The 20,421-nt window shown below is 38.6% G+C and overlaps 1 protein-coding gene across 9 annotated transcripts in view; it reads right to left on the minus strand.

Moving 5' to 3' along the window:
- LOC148411465 (glutamate receptor ionotropic, NMDA 1) overlaps positions 1-20,421 on the minus strand; it is a 38,408-nt gene that overhangs the window by 8,424 nt on the left and 9,563 nt on the right. For 3 of the 9 annotated variants that reach the window (XM_088435448.1, XM_088435444.1, XM_088435449.1), the window contains exons 4-19: positions 15,525-15,587; positions 14,662-14,759; positions 13,521-13,642; positions 12,412-12,586; positions 12,161-12,305; positions 10,696-10,782; positions 10,260-10,408; positions 9,837-9,963; positions 7,766-7,930; positions 6,612-6,730; positions 6,189-6,301; positions 5,666-5,814; positions 4,035-4,192; positions 3,322-3,483; positions 2,898-3,007; positions 2,437-2,582 (exon numbers count right to left, since the gene is read on the minus strand). In XM_088435448.1, the coding sequence (XP_088291574.1) occupies positions 2,437-2,582; positions 2,898-3,007; positions 3,322-3,483; positions 4,035-4,192; positions 5,666-5,814; positions 6,189-6,301; positions 6,612-6,730; positions 7,766-7,930; positions 9,837-9,963; positions 10,260-10,408; positions 10,696-10,782; positions 12,161-12,305; positions 12,412-12,586; positions 13,521-13,642; positions 14,662-14,759; positions 15,525-15,587 (2,088 nt within the window). Of the gene's footprint in view, positions 1-2,436; positions 2,583-2,897; positions 3,008-3,304; positions 3,484-4,034; positions 4,193-5,665; positions 5,815-6,188; positions 6,302-6,611; positions 6,731-7,765; positions 7,931-9,836; positions 9,965-10,259; positions 10,409-10,695; positions 10,783-12,160; positions 12,306-12,411; positions 12,587-13,520; positions 13,643-14,661; positions 14,760-15,524; positions 15,588-20,421 lie in introns of those variants that run through there. The other 6 variants (XM_088435445.1, XM_088435450.1, XM_088435447.1 and 3 more) reach the window with 4 other exon arrangements.

A 20,421-nucleotide genomic window follows, 5' to 3' on the forward strand; every position in this document is an offset into this window, starting at 1 on the left:
CTCAGTTCTGGATCATGTACAGATAGGCGCAAGGCTAACATTCAAAATCACTGTGGCTTGCCTTTAAATGAAGCTTCGCTGACCCCCACCCCTACCACACCCCCCACCCTTACTCAGTGAGTGAAACCATTATAAGGAAAGGGAAATCGGGAGCCTGTTCTATTTTAAAAAAAATAAATAAATCAAGATTTAATACCAGTTATTGTACAACTGGCAAGTCGACCAGAAGAGGTGGGAAATATATACAGCATTTCACATATGTTGTCTTGTGCACATTCAACAAGGAAGATCCAACAATTACGCACACACACATGTTGACAGGTCTTCAACATTGTTGAGATAAAGGGCCATATATATATATATATATATATATATATATATATATATATATATATATATATATATATATGTATATATATAAAACTCATAATACACTGTTCCAAATTATTATGCTAATCAGTGTTTTCAAACAGCTGTCAATTATTGCAACTACTTTAAAATCATTTAAAAAAAAAAAAAACAAGCAGGGTTTAATCCCCATCATCAACTCCTATTCATTGGCTTCTCGTAATCAAATCAGAATTTCACCTCTCAGGTTAGAATGTGTCAAAACATATTTTTGTCAGTGGGCTCTTTGAAGTAGTTTTGGGTTGACAGCCCACAAATAGGCGTTGGATGGTTAACACCGTGCAAGTAAGAAACAGATAAAGAGTTTTGCAAATTTGGATGCCGAAACTAAAGGACAAATTGGCGAAGCGCTAGCTAAGTTGTTCATTTTAAAATTTTGCCTTGTGTTGAAACGGCAGTGTTGACCAAAAATCAGACATGTTTCAATGAGTTAACTGAATATGGCTTTGTAAACATATCATCAATATTGATTAGAAGATTAGATACAAAAACTAATTGTTAGAATATGATGTGTTTTTAATAAAATAAAAATAAAAAATGATTATGAAAATGATTATAAAAATGAGTATGCCATTTGAGTCGATTCAGTCATTCAGCGGCTAATGTCAATAGCAATTGCAAATGTGTATCTTTGCTGTGAGTCCAAGGTCCAGCTTCTACCTATATGTAAATTGAGGATGCAAGAATTGCCATTTGGAGCTATACCACAGTCCACCCTCATCTACAGTATGTTTTTGTAATGAACTCTCGACAGATCTTCAACAGAGTTGAGATAAAGGGCCATTTGTAGCCCCACCATTAGTTTTTCTCTTCTTATCTGTAGGAAAGCTTCAATTGTGTGTTTTGCAGCATAGGATGGTTATAACATGACAAAATGATTTCCACGGACATGGCTGCAGCCTCTGGAGGATCTCCCGTGAGGAGAGTCTTGGGACTGAAGAGTCAACAGTGACCTAAAATATCTACTTTGTGCTCATCAGTATTTTTTATACACCTGCTCTCTTAACATGTCGCAATCCCTCACTTAAACTTTTTTTTGTTCATATGTCTTCATCAGGATAAGCCCCTGAGTTATGCACAAATTATTTAACAGTATGATGAGTTTGAAAATGTCTATTTTTCTCTGCTTTTCCACGCTATTGGGATGCAGTGTGCATTCAAACATTTAAATGCCTCATTGGGCATTTAACAGTGATTAACATTCTTTAGTAATTTCCTGGAAAGATAATCATCAAACCTCTAAAGAGTTTGTGGTTTAAATGGATTGGGAAAGCAAATGTGCATAAACCTGAGAAAAATACCATGAACAACAAAAAACACAAAACAGAGAATAAATCCTACATGCATAATAATTTGGAAAACTGGATTTTTATTAGTAATAATATATACTTTTAAATGGATGTACTCTCAACATTACTTGGTAATGTAAAAGTCTGTTTGTCTTTCATTATTTTCTGCTGCTCTAACCCTAACATTTTGCTGTTTGAACACAATAATGAGAGAAATATCTGATCTCTTCAAGCCCTTTGCTTGTACCAGGATTGAATTGATGTGAATCTTTATGCTCTGCTTGTCCTGTTAGCTTCTGGTTGCAGCCAGAGTGAAAGAAAAAAATCAATGATGACATAATGGAATTGCGCGATGAACTAAGTCTGATTGCTTTCACCGATTGGAAATTGTATTTCTGTTTTTTATGTTTGCATGAGCTGACCTTAAACAGATTACACAAACGATAATAGAGGCTCATGGACAAAGAGATGGCTGTTTTTTTTTTTTTGTAAGGTGTCAAGGAGTCATGAGACTAATATCTAATTTGGAAAGTGAATGATGCGGATATGAAGGTGATTAGTTACATACTTGTATTTCATGTAGATACTCTGCTGTGGGATTCATAGTTGAATATTTTTGCCTATGAAGACGTTTAATTCTCATCACCATCGCTTTTAATATGAAAAGTCGACATCTATATGAAGCGTGGGAGGTAATGGAACCTTTTTCCTCGGTTAGGACAAAAGAAATTATTCCTACCTGCAGGTTCTTCCTCCAAACGTTAACGGCCGCAAAGGCGAGCTGCATCTGCTTCCTGCGGGCGTCTTTATGGCGCTTATAGGCTATTTCGATGAAGATGAGGAAGATTCCCGCTGCTATGCCACCAGCCACAAGCATAAAGACCCCTGTGTGGAGGGAGAGGGAAAGAGAAGAGTGACTGTTTGATCTTAAGAGCACACACTTCTCCCACTGAGCATAGACGTTGAGTCATGCTTAGTGGTTGCCACGCTTTTTAAAACAGCTCCCACGGACAACTGAAAAGCACACATTGCTGATAGAATGACCACGAAGCCACGGCACGAGAAACTGTACACATGACCCACGCCAACACTCAGAAAAATTTGGGTAAAGGAATTGGACAAAAAAGGGCTACAGTAACTTACCACTGCAGTTTTTGTCCAATCACTTTTAATGCTTTTTCTACGCCTTAAGGACCATACCTGCCATGTTTTCAAAGGTGAGTGTGGCTGGGGCATTGCTCCTTGAGTCACACTCCTGGTATCTCACCCAGGTTTTATCTAGGTCTTCCATGAAGCCGTTCTCATGAGAACTGCAAGGGGTCAGAAGTGATGGGGAGAGAGGTGACAGTTAATGTACAGCGCAATTGCTGAGATGCTAGAGTCGCTTCTACCCTCATTGCAACTTATATCAGACGCACACCGAGTCTGGTCACAGTCAAAGACAGACAGACAAACAGTCAGACATAGACAGACAGACAGCGAGGGCAGGAAGGGGAGCTAAATAGATGTGACATAAGGCGATGGCCAAAAATGGTCATTGAATGACCTTGAAATCATATAGATAAGAAACTGACAGAAAAAAAAAAAAAAAACAGACGAAAATGCACCTTCGGCTGGGACAGACCTGAGAATGGCCAGGGACACATTCTGTTTCCAGGGGCTGTCCTTGCGCATGCCTATGCCAAAGCCCGAACGGAAAAACAGCTCTCCCGTGGTCACCAGGTCGCACTTCTGCGAGGCTTCAAACTCCAGCACCGCAGAGTCCCAGATGAAAGCATGCAGCTTGCTGTGAGGGAGGGGGAGGCAGGAGGAGGAAGGAGGGAGGAAGGAGGGAGGAGGTGGAGGAGTAGGAGGAGGGGTTACGGTGCAACAGTACAATGATCTACATACAGTGCACATTTACGGTCGGCGTCCCTCTCTCTCGCACACCAGATCTTGCGTCTCATTCAGCAGTCACCAGTAATCAGAACGGCTGCCTACGGCCCAATTGAAATCCAATTCCCGATGGGTAAGGACGACTCCCCCCATCTCATTGATGTTCACCTGGGTACAACCTGAAAAAGGGTGCTCCTCCACTCTGTTAGCTCCACCGGTCTTTGGTTCCCGTGTGGTTGCTAAATCCACACCAACCTGCCTGACTTTGCTCTCTGCTGAGCCATGGGCCTGGATCAGACAGATGGCTGTAGTAAGTCCTACGGCTTCCATCTGATCCACAGGTCCATGTGTCCCACCCCCGCCCAAAACCCTTAACCTGTCCGGGGCAGCAGTGACTTTGTGCTTGACAGGTTGAGCAGCCAGCCAAGACGCTCTGGTCAGCGCGGCCTGGCCAAGACTCACTTGTCACGCACTGCCTGGATGGCCTCGGCGGCACTCTCATAGTTGTGCTTCTCCATGTGGCGGTACATGGTGCTAAGCTCCACTTGCCGCCGGAAGTAAATGTCCACGGAGCTCTGCTTCACCGTGGCATAGATGAACTTGTCGGATGGGTTTCTGAGCTGAGGAGAAGAACATTTTTCATAAAGTCATCATGGTGTTGTTGACGTGCAAAGTACTTCCCAAAGTTGTTTATTTTTTTGTAAAAACCTCCTTCCTCATTGCAGAATCTCAACATGTTCTTTAATTCCGTATTTATACGTTGAGCAGGTTAGCATATTCTTGTTTTTGTAATATTGACTTACATTTTGTAATGCCATAATCAAATAATTATAGCAAGCTTCCTACAAGCAGATTTGTGGTATTCAAATGGTGAACAAGCACCCTTGAGGTTACGTGAAGGCACCTCAGGGGATATGTGTGATTTTACTCGGGTTTTTTCAGGCATCAGCGTTGCATAATGGAAAATAATTTTGTGAGGAGACCAACTTGAAAAAAAATAATATTTTACTTACCAAAAGATATATTGACATAAACGCCTCAAGGAGCTTTAATATTAAAATTGTTCCCATCAGCGAGTCATGACAGCGGCTGACTTGACAGACTCAACTTTGTCTTGCACACCTGTTGCTCCTGAAGTGGGTCCCAACGCCCAATATAAACGACACAATATTGTTCTAAAATCACATTCAACTGCCAATTTGGGCACTTAAAAAAACAACTTAATTATGGTGACATTATTTTTGTACAGCGCCTGTTGGCAGCATCAAACGCAGTGTTTAGCATAAATAAGCTGCTAGCTACCAGCCCCAAGACCCTGTATTTACCGGGGAGAAGAGTCGGATTACTTTTCAAAGGCATTATAATAGACTGACTACATATAAATGATGCACATTTTGATGACGACAACCTGATATGTTGCCATTCCTCCCGATCACTTTTAAAATAAACCAGGCTGATTCAAATCAGTGTTTGACCAAAATTCATGGGGAGAGTGTTGCTTCAAATCGCCTAGGTTATATTTCAGTAAATACAAATGTTGATTATGAAAAAAATTATAAAAGTTAGTCATTCATACTTAGGTTGAAATGCAATTTGGTCTTCTTTTTCACCAAGTAAATTCAATACCCGCAGCCTTAATAGTCAGATACAGGAGGCTCCAATTACTGTCAAATCAGCGATGTTGTGTTATTTCTACTTTGTCAAAAGAAACATTTTGGACATTTTTATCAAGCATTATTTTATATTACACATTTTGTGAAAATCTTGTCTTCATTTTTGTGGGCTCATTCTATAGACACATCATGTTTTGGGAGCTTTTTGTCATTCCATCTATATAGTCTTCTACAATCTACATCAGCATTTTTAAGGATATGAAAAAATAATTCATATAGCAGATTAAAAAAAAATAACCACTATCCATGAAAAGCAAGGGTTTCACTTTTTCACATATGTTTTTAAAGAAAACTTTGCAAACAGCTTAAGCTACTGGTCATTACTGAATTCACAGGGGACAAAGTTTATAGCTCTGACTGCACTCTTTTTAGAAATGTTATCAGTGATTTAGTGTTGACATGGGTCGTGTCCTCATGTACCCTTGGGTCATTGATGCCGGTGATGCGCTCCTCAGGCCGATCCAGCACCAGGAAAGCAGCCAAGTTGGCAGTATAGGAAGCCACAATGATCATGGCGAATCCAGCCCACACCATACCAAGGATTCTCGCTGAAAAGCTGCGGGGTGCACCTGCAATTCAAATATAAAAACTCGTCACAATTCAAACATGAGACCTAAATGTTTATGCTGTGTAATGTATAGAACCAGGGGAGAACTGAAACAAAAACGTACAACTAATGGAAGACTAAATACAGAAAATTGGTAGGATGAAAAAAGGAATAAAACTGTTACAAGACAAACAGTATCAAAGCATTTTTACAAGCTATTAGACTGTCATCTTCAAAAAGAGGCGTCGCATCAGGAGCATGTCAAATTGCACAAAGAGCAAAGAAACAGACTAAGCTTTTTTTAAATATTGTTCCTTTGACATCTAAAGTCACAATACGATCACATTCCCCCCAAAATGACAAATTTCCTCTTCTGTTTCGCTGCGTGCAAGTCACCTTCTCCAATTCCAGAGTTCAGCAACACTCCCCAAGAGAACCACATGGCAGATGACAAAGTGAGGGCATCTTCTTCTTCTTCTTCACTGTTTACTTTAAACCTTCCAAATGGGCTGCAAGAAGAACATTGTTATGGTTGCATGAGATTCAGGGAGCACTTGCAGAAAACGTGCCAGAAAAAAAACATGGTAGCCTCAGGGCAAGGGAAAAAAACTGAACATGAGTGAGCAAAGCCAGAAAGAAAAACAGAAGGAAAACGGACAAAGAAGGAAGCGCAGAAATAGAGCTATTGGATGATGGGGTGAATCTTCACCTCTGTCTGTCTTCTCAGCTAAACTGAGTGGAGGATCTATAGAGATTAGGCGTGCAAACACACACCTACACACACAGACACACGCACACACGCACAGCTTCCCCAAGTACCTGAACCGGTCTAGTAGGTAAAGCATCACCGCCACCACATGTACCGAAAGACCCACCAGCAGCCACAGAGTACTTTGAAATGGCTGCATGAACGAGTCCAGTGTACTGCGAGGGATTTCCTAAAAACACACATTACGAGTGTTCATTCATTCAACACTTTGTCAATGACTTAAGATGAGTTGTCAACAAAATATCTGTCTTGCTGGCAATTTTTTGCCCAGTATGTTCACTGTAATATGAATGAGATATTTGTATTATAATCCCTAAACATCTGCCACCTAATATAAAGTACAGATGCATATCTAATGTAAATGTAATGAAGTACCAAAATGTTCTGGTGCTTGACTGAAATAAATAAATAAAAATGCATATACTCTACAAACATTTGTTTAAAATAGTTTGACATTCACATTTTACCAAAAGCTAACAGTAAACCTTGACACGAGCATGTTATTCAGCCCCTACGGCAATAACAGTGATGTGATTATGAATGTGGTGACACACCATTTGAACATTTGTGTTGACTGTTCACTGAGTTAAACAAAAAATACAGCTTTTGAAAATCCTTATGTAACAATGAACTCCAACTTGCATAATTTCTGTATTAAGATAAAACACACAGAATAATATTGGTAAATGGTCTTTCACTTTATAGTAATTTTCAACCTTAAGCGCTGGCTACGCTTACATGCAGTGAATCTTGGGGTACGGTCGGTTAAGGTTATGTCAAAATTCGTGTTTTTGTTTTTGGAATACTGCATCTCCGTTAACATGTCTTAGCTAAGGTGGTTATTTCAATTGTCTTACCCCGTTTGAAATCGCAACATATGAATAACATTGTGACACAAATAAACATTATTTCCGTTTCTGACGTTCTACTTTCACTAAAACAAATACTATTGACGTCATTCCCCATAATAATCCATTTCCTCCTCTCTTCAAAACTGAGTTTTGTTGTAGGGCCTGAGTTTTGACCTATTAGTTTACTACACAGAGAAATCAATGCTTAGGACAACATAACGTGGGTGACTTTACTTCTCACTTTTTTGTCGCACAGGGACCCAGGTATCCAACCCCAAATAGAAGGATATAGAATCCAAGTATAACATTTGCTGCTTACCTAATTTAAGAGCATGCCAAACTGATTGACTTACCTTTTTAACAAGGATAGTAAGACCTTGATACTTGAAGGGTTTGGAGAATTCAATGTACTGGGCTCGTTCGTTGTTTATTGTCAGCGGGGCGACAATCATGTCAGCCAGGCCCCCCAGGAGCTCTCCCATCATGCCATTCCACTCTTTCTTGTTACTGTTGTTCACCTGGAGAACCATTCATATATTGATCACCAAATCATCAATTACAACAATTTAGTTCCAAAAAAATCTAAATATAACTGACAAAACTGTTGTCTATTTACCGAGGGTATTTCTAAAAAGGTGTTGTCCCGCAAAGCTGAGCTTGCAGGAACAGTAATGTATCATAATTGTTGTTTATTTAGGTTAAAAGCTTGCTTCCCAAATCACTTAAACAAAACTGGCAATATGTTACAAAAAAAAAAAAAAAACTGGAGTAAAACTAGAGTGGAACAGCCTACTTTTCAAATCATTGTTAGCAGAGACACTGAATGTCTGCTTAAGTCACATACCCTTCACTGGTTGGTCTATATTTCAATTATTATAGGCCGCAGATAAAATGACCAGTTGTATCACATCACATCACCACAATCCCTCCTCCAGTGGGAATTATACATTCATGAGCAATAAGGAAGATCCCAGAGAAAGAAACTTCTTTTAAATACTCCTTACACTTAAAAAATACTAGGTCTTTAAAAATACTGAAAATAATATGAACACATTTAAATACACAATATATTAACAGGTCACAAAAGCAACAGATAGCAAAAAAAAAAAAAAATGTACAGACAGTGAAACACTATGTCAAGCCCTCTGCAAGAACATGAGATTATTACAGCCAACAAATGTTGTTCTTTTCAAGCTAACAAACTAATCATCTCACAATGTACATCAATAGCCACCATCTTAAATTTTCGTGGCCCCAGTGCTTCACATTTTTTTCATTAAAAAAAAACAAAAAAACAAGCCATACTGCAAAGAGATGTGTTGTGCATGCCAAATAGACTAATTGCCTTATTGCACTCCTCGGACGTCGACCTCAAGTGGAGCCCATAGCTGACCAAAGATTATAACAGGGAAACAACGTTTACACCCAAACTTTCAAATAATGACAACATCGCTGAGTTTTGTACTGACTGTATTGCTCCTTCCGTGCATTCTCATCCGTGAGGTGGAGACTGCTTGTTGGAGACAGTCAACAGCTTGGACAAGATTGACTGGCTAGGCAATCTGTCAACCAGCTCACAGGTACTCCTACAGGACACATGATTGGTTCCCGGGGAAACAGGGCGGGAGTGGATTACAACTGCTTCCCTCATTGGTTGTGTTGCACTTGGAGCCAATCACGTATTGTGTCGGCGTGCCCGTGAATCGGTTGACAGATTGCTTAGCCATTCAATCTTGTCCAAGCTGTTGTTGTACCTCAAGCCAGCAGTCTCCAAGTGAAACTCACACACAAGCGACGATGACGGGTCAAGGAGTAAGGTTAGAAAAAGAGAGTGCATTGGGAAAATGTTACAAGTTCTGCTTCCTTGTTATCATGTTTAGTCAGCTATAGGCTCCACTCTAGTTTAACGTTACTCCGTGGAGCAACCCCGGATGTCCATGTTCCTCAACTACAGTCAAAAGGATGAAAATGGGAAGGGATTACAATTACAGTTTAATGTTTAATAGTTAAGGATTTAAGTAAATATGTGTACTGCAGGTTTTTTGTCACAAATATGTAAAGTAATAATACATTTTACGTATAAAAAATTCTGGTACCCAAATAAAACATGCATGAATATTTCTGGAGGCTGGGAGGATCCAACCATGGATTTCACTTTTTGTGGGGGAGGGGGTTTTGCGGTCCACATTAACCGTGAAAAAAAAAAGGCAAGTCTGCATACACAATTTTTCACCAAATTTTTCAATCACTCATGATGACGAGATTCATTTATTGGAAAATAATTAGCATTGCCACAGTATCAAAATCAGAGTTGGTATCCACCTCTGAATGGTAGGACAAATTACCAACATCAAAATTTACAGAGACTAATGCAACTCCAGTGCTGACAAAACGTGCCTTTCAGTTGGTAAAAATGATACCAACCCGCTCTTGAGTTCCAAATTTGCCATCAGCCACCAGATGAACCTCGTAGGTAAAGTTCATGGTCATAGCCAGCTTGATCAGCAGATCAATGCAGAATCCATAACAACACTGCGGCACAATTGGGCGTCCTATAACCAAACCAGAAAAGGTTGCGAGTGACAATCCAACGTGAGGAAGTTTATTATCATAATTTGAAGTCCTTAGCGGGCACATTTAGACTAAACAAATACATCACACTCTCCTTATGCAGATTTCACACTTCCACGCAGTCGCTCTGAGCACATGACACACACCGAGACCAGTCATCACACACTCTCAATGTCACACTCAGCTACATGCATACATATATAGATACCTACTGCATATATATGTATGCATCTCCAGTAGATGTATGTGCGTTATAAGCACATTGATAAAAACGTCCCTGATGTGTTACCTGGGATGGTCTCATTGGGCCCAGTGCAGATAACCTTTTTAATTAAGACTCCATTTAATGTCATTTCCTCCTTGCATGTTCCATCCGGCATAGTGGGTTTCACATAAACAAACGGCTCCTGGTGTATTGTCACTATCTACAACAAATAGGATAAAAGGCTGTTGATCACATGAGTTCAGCTGTTTCCAACCTATGGGACCCCGCACGCAGCAATGGAAAATGGATGTCCAAGAAGCGGATGGAAGCAGAGAAAAAGAGCAATGAGAAGCCTTTTGCAGAAGAAATGTTTAATACATTGCAGCTCTGATGGATATGGAGTGGCTTCATTTCCCTGCAGTCTCACAAGGAGCAGAAGTTATGTTTCACACTTGATATGTGATGACGTGAACATCACATCACTGTGTCGATGTGAAGCCACCTTACCTTTAATCGAGTCGACATCTGGAAGCCCTGTGGTTTTTCTGTCTCCCCGCCAGGCCAGATAATCTTACGCTGATTGTTCATTACCACCTACAGGGAGATTGCACACACGCCAACACACAGTTACAGTTTAATGGGTGGCTGCAGGAGGCGTGCAGAGGATATGACCTTAACATTGGGAGTAAGCCTGGTTAGTAATCTTTTTTTTTTTTTTTTTAATCACAGCTGTTCTGTTATTTATGATTGCCCTTTGACGTATGCGCCCTACCAGAAGCGTCATGGACTATTTTGTTATAACAATGCCAATATTTTCATGTTTGTTTTTTTGTAAAAATAGGCTGAAACAATGGATATGTATGCCTTAAGACCTGTATAGACTGCTGACATTTCCTTCCAGACAAGCCAACAAATGGACATATTTCTTGAGTACAACTCAAAAAGAACAAATAAAATATTGATTTTTCCTGCCAATCTTGAAGTGGGTCCATTGTCACAGTATGTCATCCAGTCGTGACCACTCCAGCGTAGACATAAGTGTTGCTGGTCTTCTGTTCTGCAGTTGTTCTGCCGAACACAGCTAAGAAGAGGTGGGCCCCCGTTTTCAATGCCTCATTTTAGAGGAATGGCCACTTATGCATTGTTATACATGGCCAATTTTATCCAAGTTAGTAATACATATGGATTGCAGCATGGGATGCAATTTCATATATCACTATTATCCATCTTTCAATATTGTCGTTGGGACCCAACTGATTCATCGGCCAGCCAATTAGATCGGCCAATGATGGCCCTTCAAACATCGGAGAAAAATAATTTGGCTGATATTTGCAATTATTTTAACTTTTTACCTTTATGCACTTTAACCATTTACAGCAGTTGTACACATGTAACACTAGTTTTATTATTAAAAACACACTAATTCATACCATAATCTTGTACTCTTAGCTCATTTAGTGCTAGTTCTTTTTCAACACTACTTGAGCCATACACCTAAAAAAAATAAATAGGGCTTTAAAGTTAAAGGGTAAACTCCTATTTTAAAGTCAGTTTAAATTGTCTCTATTTACTTCCAGTGGCCACTGAATTCTGATTGGATGCCTACAAAGTTTTACTTAACTCATTGTAAAAATGCACAGGTTGCACAGACGAGTTGAAACAGTGTGAGTTCGTCGAAACATCTCAAAGCAAAACACCCTGCTAAAGTTACAGGTTCTATAAGGAGGTTTGTTTGTTTAGTTACTATTTTACTGGAAAGTAATTATATTGAAGGTTTGTTATGACCCATAATATTTCTTAAGTTTTTTTTAAAATAATTAAGGTGACAAGCAACATTAATGAAAAAATACAGAGAAGCAAAGCAATGCATTAAAGTTGTCCTCTATAGACCACATTGTAGAACTGAGCTAGAAATCTGGACTGTTGTTAAAGTGGATTCCCATGCGCATATTTTTGTCGGCTCTCAATGTACCTGTGTTCCATTATAAATGCCCACTTGAATAGGTCGACTCTTCTGGTAGTTGATAATGCTGTAGTGGGCGTACTTCCTGTCTCCGTCGTCATTGAATTCCACACGTCCTGTGAGGCCCTCTGGGTATTTAGATGACATGAGCACCCTGTTGCAAGCAAACAAGATTATTTACAGTCCAGGTGCATGAGACGAGATGTGACATCAATGGACTCTAGAGCTGCCGTCCGGTATCGGCGTAAATTTAAACATACCTTTTGAAGAGAGGTCCTGTTTTCCAGATGTTGGTATTGCCCACACATCCTCTTGGTGGCTCAGTGATATTTTCCTTCTCAAAGAGCTCCTGGATGGACTGGGCCACCACCGCCACTGCGTCATTGATATGGGCCGACTCGTTCTTCCCGTTGATGAGCTGCAGGCCAATCAAACCTATGACCGATCCAACGACAAACACAATCACTGATCTGAAAAGAGAGCTGCCTCCTAGGATCCTTTTGCAATGCTCGAAGTGGGCAAAAACTTATAGGGCCTCTAGTTTAGACATCCTGAATAAAGGTGGCACATCAGTAGTAGCGTCTAATAGCCCCGCCTTCAAAAACAACTCATCAGGCAGGGCAACGTAAATAACAGTATTTGTTGTTTTTTTGCTACTGATGACCTTTTGCAGCATGTATAAAGAGTCCCTTGAAGTTGGATTTCATTTGCTCTTTTATGTTATTCTGAACTTGGGTAATCAGGCAAACCATTACTCGTGTTAAAAACAAAAACACAGTCAAACCAGTCAATAATCCAACTTCAGCTAAGTTTTCTGATTGCAACCAGGTCCAACCGACTTCTGCAAGAAGCCGCCGTGGAAGTGGAGACAATGACAGCACAAAAAAAGGAAGAAAAATGATTTTTGAGAAGGGGCTTTGTTGTGGAAGGGTGAATGGGAGGGAGCAGCGACACAAAGTCGGTGACCACGAAGTGATACGATGTCGTGAGAGAAACTGAAGAAATGAGAACAAGAAAGGCTGTTGTAGCTTACCATTCTACCAGTTGCAAAACTCTTCCTTAATAGTTCATTAGAAATCGGGACATTAACATGGCAGAATAGCACAATGAATAGCCAGGAAACACACAATTCAACTGAAGAAAACAAGGAGTACTGAACACAACACATTTAAACCTTTAAACACTTGGTGCTTAAACGTTTAAACGCTTATTCATCACACGACACACATTGGTTTCATGGTGAAATCATGTTCGGGAATAAATCGTTTGGTAATCTCACTGACTTCCGTGCTTTTTCCTATTTTCCTTTCAGCTACGCCTGATTTAGCTTGTGTATTTACCCCAGGTCTCTGCTGAATGATGAACGTACCGTCTGGCGCCTCATGCAGCGCTTTACCCGACATCTCCCGCTCGCCCACCAGCCACACGTAGCCTGAGCCGGTCATGTTGAGGAAGCGGGCAGCCTTGTACACAGCAGCGGCGTCTTCCTCACTGGCACGTGATGAAGACATTGAGAGCAAAAAAGATGACAAACACTGATAAAGAGTGATCCAAAAAAAAGACCGCTGCAAGTAAAAACCATAAAAGAAATATTAAAGACCAGGCGAAACACCAACTGATGACAAAAGTGTCTGAAAATGCTGGAATAGCCCTTGAATATTTTCGCATTTAGTGGCATTACAATCACAAATTTGAAGGTAGTTTGTTGAGATTTTATATGATAAAGACCAACATAAAGCTACAGAAGCGTGCCGCTGCCAAAAACCCTTTTGGCTGGCAAGTCCATTCAAAAGCCCTTCCAAAGAATTCAAACATATTTTAAATACATTTGAAAATACTTGCAGTCATTCATAGGTTAAATGATAAAAATAAAGTATTTGGCCCAAAATGCCACAGGTGCATGCACATACTGTACCTGTGGCATTATGGGGAAAATGCCCCATGGATAATAAAATAAAAACATAAGAATTACTATTATATAGTAAATAAACAAATCCCACAAGATGAAATGAACCATGAGTTTGAGTCCAAGATTTTTCAAACTTTGAAATAATAAATACGGCAAAATATATTTTAGTCTTCAATTTTTTTTTTCTTTTTACTGAGTAGACTGCAGGAAAATGAACGAAAACGTAAAAGGAGAGCCACGCTCATTTTTCAGCTGCGGCTGAGAACATTCCTCTTCCTGAATAGTTTAACACAATGCATGCAGCTTGTGTTAGTGGCAGTGTGTGGTGATTTATTTTTTTTTACAGTGTATACACTAGTCTATATCTAATTTGCCAGTATTTCACCATCCGTGTCTTTAACCCGTGACCAACTATTAACATTACTGCTGATTGTGGTCTCTATCCTCTCACTTTCTAAGGAGAAATATATAAACATGCTCTATTCTTTTAAAATGTGATAACATGGAAATACTTTTTGCATTTCGAGCTATGATCGGAAATGCATTAAAGTACCCAGCTATTTATTACATTTATCAAAAATGACACAAAAAAAACTCCCACCTGGCAGAAAGGATGATGACTCTGGCCTCCAGTTCTTTGGCCTCCAGCAACAGGGCCGTTAAGTTAGTGTCCTGGCTGAACTGGAGGACTTTCTCTGCCTGTGATCGGGGCATAAGAAAGGTCAAACCAGCTACTTCCCGTCCTTTAGACACAATGATGCCTCTTTACCTGCTTGGTTCGAGTTTGGACGATTATATTTTGTAAACGGGAGGCAAACGTATTAATTAAAAAAAAAAAAAAAAAAGACAAGGGAAAGCGATCCAGTGGTGTATCGGCTGAGTTTAAAGAAAAAAATTAAAAGCTTGAAGGGGAAAAAACTTTTGCATCTGGTTTTACATGCAAACTGAGGATTATCAAGGCTCCAAAAAAAGGACGTGCATGTGTTAGGTGGGTGGAAGAAAAAGGTCAATGCAACCAGTAACTAAAAACGGGTGAAGGAGGTGAGAGGGACATTTTGCCCCAACAAAAAGTAGCTGCTGAAAAGTAAGGGGGAAGTAGCATCCGGAAGACAGGTTGATCCCACACTACCGGTCCGCCACAAAGAAAAAAGGCTTGCAAACTCTTTTCGTGTGAGAGTGAGAGTTCAGAGGACATGCATTCCTTCTTTTGGAAATTGGAAATGAAAATGATAAAAGCCAGGGCGCTGCTCACTGATCTTTTTTTCTTGCTGAAAACATTTTTCATTGCAAAACCATTCTTCATTTAAACGACATGGGAATTTCTCAAATTAAAATTTAAAGAAAACACGTGCTACCAAGGGGTGGAGGGCATTTCTGGGTCAGCTGGTGACCGGTTCGGGCTGGTTTTCTAGTTGCTACGTTCGGAAAGTTGGTGGGCGGCGTGCATTGACCATGCAAATATACCTTAGGTCCTCGCTTGTTGTCATAGGACAGTTGGTCGAGGTTTTCATAGTTCCTTTTTTTATTCTGATGAGTAATGTGCACAGAGAAAATATGCAGACACAGAAAAATATTATAAACAGTTGAAAATGGAGGGCAGCAAAGCATTCCAACAAATCTCCACTTGTTCTTCAAATTGGGATCTTTAATTGTGAAGCTTGCAAAGACATCAAGACTGTTAAGCAAGGGTGGTTGTATCAGACTTACAGTATACAAATACACAGCAAGTATTCTCACGTTGCTTAATCAATATTTACTTTTAGTTTATTTTATTTTCATTGTCATCGCAGACACAAAATGATCGGGAATATATTTCAACAAATATTACACAACCGCATACATTACTACGAAGGAACTCACACCAGATAAAAATGGATTCAGTACAAGAGTGATTGACCTAAAAGATCACGATTGCCAGTTTTGACTTTAGAAATATAAAGTGGAGATAGGGACCAGCCTGGCCCACAAATGGAAACTCTGTGTATATTTGACACAAATACTACATGTGTACAGCTCGAATTCATTTTGCCTTAAATAACCGAAGTTGCGCAGTTTCCGTATTCCACCAAGTTTACGATTGTGTGTATATGCCCAAAGACCACACATAATAAATGAGGCAAATGGAATATATATCCACATTCTCTAACCATTGCACACAGGGTCCATGCCTTGCCACTCTTAATTAAATCAGTTGGAGGGACCATCACTTTTATGTGATCCTCTCCGTTTTACTTATATTCTTGTTTGTGAACAAGGATAGGCTCGGATATTGCTTCAGTCTGCTCGCATCGCTTATTGAAAATAATGCCGTAACAACCTCAGCAAAAACAAGCTGCTGTTAGCTGCAAAAGGCACTAGCTGCTAACAGCTACCTGACACGTTACTCATCCCGTTACAGTACGGTATTTAGTTTTGAAACAACTGCAGACTAAACCCAAATGAGTGAATCAAATGGGAACATCAAACATTTTTGACAGTGTCAATTGGGAATCATGGTTATAATAGATATGGATTTTCTAATCATAGTTTTTCTCCTTTACTTTTTTATAACTGTTTTTTTTTATTGAGTTCATTTTAATCATTCAGAAATGTTGACAACATCGTTTTGAATGAAAAATCAAATTGAAGACTCAAAAAATGGAATTGAATCAAATCGTGAGACAGCCAAAGATTCCCATTCCCAATAATTACAGTTAAGATTTTTTAAATGTAAGATGCAGTTCTTAGTTTTATTTTTTTTGTTATTATATTTATTTGAATTTTTCATTCATTACTTTTAGTTATTTCTTCAATATTTTTTTTCTATTTCAGTTATTTTGTTTTTGTTTACTATAATGACCTTGTTTAGAATATAATAATGGCACAATCCACATTCAGAAAGAATATTCTCCATATTCCATATGCATACAAACATGTTTGTGGACCTCCTTCAAAACTCACAATCGGCACAATGATGACAAAAATATGACAACATTTTAGTAAGCACAATCTTTAACACACATACTGTGAGCATGCTATTGCATGCCTTGCAGCATCTAGCAACGCTAGCAAAATGCTTTCCCGGTGTGCAGCCATCTAATTAGTGTCACATTCTGATATGCATTACTGCCTCTCTGCAGTTTACCAATAGTGTGAAGTGCGAACACAGCAGAACATCCTTGGCCTGAAACGACGAAGGCCATAAGGGACTGAGCTGCCATCGCCACCACACACAAATATCAAAGCATTGCTAATTTTCCTCTTCTGTACTGTTCTACAAGTACATGCTACCCGATTCATACCTGCCTTGAAAGGACTACATTTCCAGCTTTTACTCTTCCTTGTGATCAAGTTGTTTTTTTTTTTTTTAAATCTCACATCTCGACCAAAACCGACACGCCACCATTAGAAACTCATTTTAAATAACTGATTAAGAGTGCTAAGAAACCGTCATAATTTATGCTGGCATTGTACGATATGGCACGAGTCTCCAGCGTTAGCGCCAGCCATTAAATGGCACATTCAAATGCAGTCGGGCATTTCAAACTCAAACAGAATATGCTCCAGCTATGCATTAAATGTTAACATCTGCAAACAAATTAACATCGGGTGGGCTATCTGTCAGCCTTTAAAAACTGAGATGTCAAAGAGAATGACGTGTACTTTTTTACAACGAACGGTCTATCAAGTAGGTTTACAATATCTAATCAAATAACATGGCTTACATCTTCTGATCTAATATTTGGTATGTCAGCGTAAAAATAATAAAAGAGCATAGCAGTTGAGGTCAACATGCTGTTTTTGTGGAAAAAGGCACCTTAATTACAATTAAAATGTAATGAATGCAATAAACATGATAAGGTCTCCATTTGTCACTCTCATTTGAATTGATTCATGATTCATCTGTAGTGTGAAGCAGAATTCTGAATTAAATTATAGAGCTGAAAATTCGAATTGAATTGAATCAAATCATGGGACAGTTAAAAAGTCCCCCCCATGTTCCAGTCTTTATAATATAGATAGTGATTCCAATGGAACTGGAACGTAGTCAAAAACAGTATTGGGTTGGATATTGTTAGTCTCTCTTTTTTATGGTGTTTTTACTGTGTTCTCTCTTTTCTCACTGTCTGACCCCTCTCAAACCTCATTCTGTCCATCTGATTTTAGAGTAAATATTTGCCATGATATAATAACAAGAGAGGGCGTAGCAAACTCCACAATTGCACATAAAAACTGTTCTAGCATAAAATTGCACTAGTTTATGTTCCCCATATGCCTCAAAGTAAATAATTGAATATGGGATTTTTTATATTTCCCTGCAGGTAATCCGTATTGCAGATGGTGATGACATTCCGTGACCTTCTCTTAAAATACCTTAAATACTGTAAACAAACAAATCTACAGGCTTACTTCAGTTTGACTAACATTTCTCCTTTAAACATTTAATAGGATTTTCAACAACAACAAAAAAATCTCAAGTCACTAAAAAGCAAGAACGAAAAGAGAAGAAAACGACAAATGCAATTTTATGTACAGTATTTTAGAGGGCATGTTGAAGAATCTTTCATAACAACAAGGCAGCAACTGGAACCACCTAAGAACTGCTTTAAAAATATTTACACAATATTTAGGTGTGTATAAAGCCACATTAAGAGTCACATCATCATAAAAGCTGAATCAACATTGCAAGGCAAAAGAAATGGTTAAATCTAGATTAGTTGTGACATTTACCCTACATGGCAGCGATATGGGGGGTCCAATTATCAATTGTCTGATTATCAATTACATCCAGCTATGTCCAGCTATCATATAGCATTTTGAATTTTTTCTGCTTCGCTGATATAATAATACTGTGTCTCATTAAAACTATAAAAAAATACAAAAGGAAGCTGCAATTGACAGATGCGAAATTCATGAAGACGTGCATCATCTTTAGAAGTTAACCACCTTGTTTTTTCTTGGGTCAATTCTGCAAAGAGAATGAGCCGCATATGCCTATAAAGGCCTCTACTAGAATTTTCAGTCACGCCATGTTGTCAAGCCGGAGGCATGATGACACGAATGGCTCCTAGCTGCAGTATTCAACATAATAATAATAATAATAATAATAATAATAATAATAATAATAATAATAATAGCTAGCATTGTTACATCTATAATTTTACAATAAATATATGTATAGTTATTTATAATAAGAAATAACAATTGTTAATATCATTAAATATATTATTTTTTAATGATGATGATTATCATTATTGTTATTATAATTATAATTATTATTATTGTTAATTGAATTACTGTACTGCCAATACAATTGGTCATATTTATTTTTGACTTGCACAGCATGTTATACATCCTTTTAACTCGACAAGGGATCAAGAACTTGAAATTCAGAGGTACATGATTCCTCATGTAAACATTAAGCTTCAGTAATACATAATAAGCCATGGCTGAAACTCAATTGAAAACCAATCAAATTACTCTGCTGGCAATCAAATGAAATGGTGATGCTAAAATATTGAATGTTTTATTTCTCAGGGGATGATGCAACATGAAAGCATCTTAAAAGATTTAGAAATGACATTTGAATCATAGTTGAGTGTTGAAGCATTTACCTCGAAGCACACATCGCCACTTAGCAACATGCTGGAAGTAGTCCACGTGAGAAGAAATGGTGTTTGTCTTTTTTCTTCCCTGAGAGGTTTTTTTTTTTTTTTTTTTTTTCTGAGTGGTCTATTTTTGTATCCAGATTCAGACATTTATATTTTATGTTGCGTTAGTCACTTTTGCTCTCTGACTAAATTTAACGTGTTCGGAACCTCTTTGCTGGTGGTGTGAGTGATCCCCTAGTGACTAAATGACCTCGCTCTTGGCGTACAACGTCGCTAAAAATAGCGTCAATTTACTGCATCAGTGCAGCTCAACTAAGTGATTAACCACAATATTCCTTTTAGAATTAGAGCATAATGAGCTGTGGTGGCAGTCAAACTCAAGATCATTTTAAATCACGTAAGACACTTAAAAACTTGAGTCAAAAAGTTATTACTGGTTTTCGATATGAATAATCATAGTCAGTTTTTTCTTGCCTGAGTGAGATATTAGGATTTATACTTGATTGATTTAAAATCAAGCATCATATTACTTATGGGTAGAGGCAACTTCAGAGTTGTTGTTCCTCAATTTGAATATTATTTCAAGCAAGGATGCTCACAGAGAGATATGGTTTAATTTCATAGTTCACAATTATGCTATATGCACTAGGCAAGCTACTTCCAAAACAAGATATTTAAAGATCCTATCATTTGAAAATAAGTATCGTTATTTCACTATTAACTTTACTGAATTGTAGAATGATATGATAAAAGCCAAATAATGTTTAATA

This window comes from Hippichthys cyanospilos, chromosome 15 (genome assembly GCF_059441005.1).
Source record: "Hippichthys cyanospilos isolate Australia breed blue-spotted pipefish chromosome 15, RoL_Hcya_1.0, whole genome shotgun sequence".
Taxonomy (NCBI): domain Eukaryota; kingdom Metazoa; phylum Chordata; class Actinopteri; order Syngnathiformes; family Syngnathidae; genus Hippichthys; species Hippichthys cyanospilos.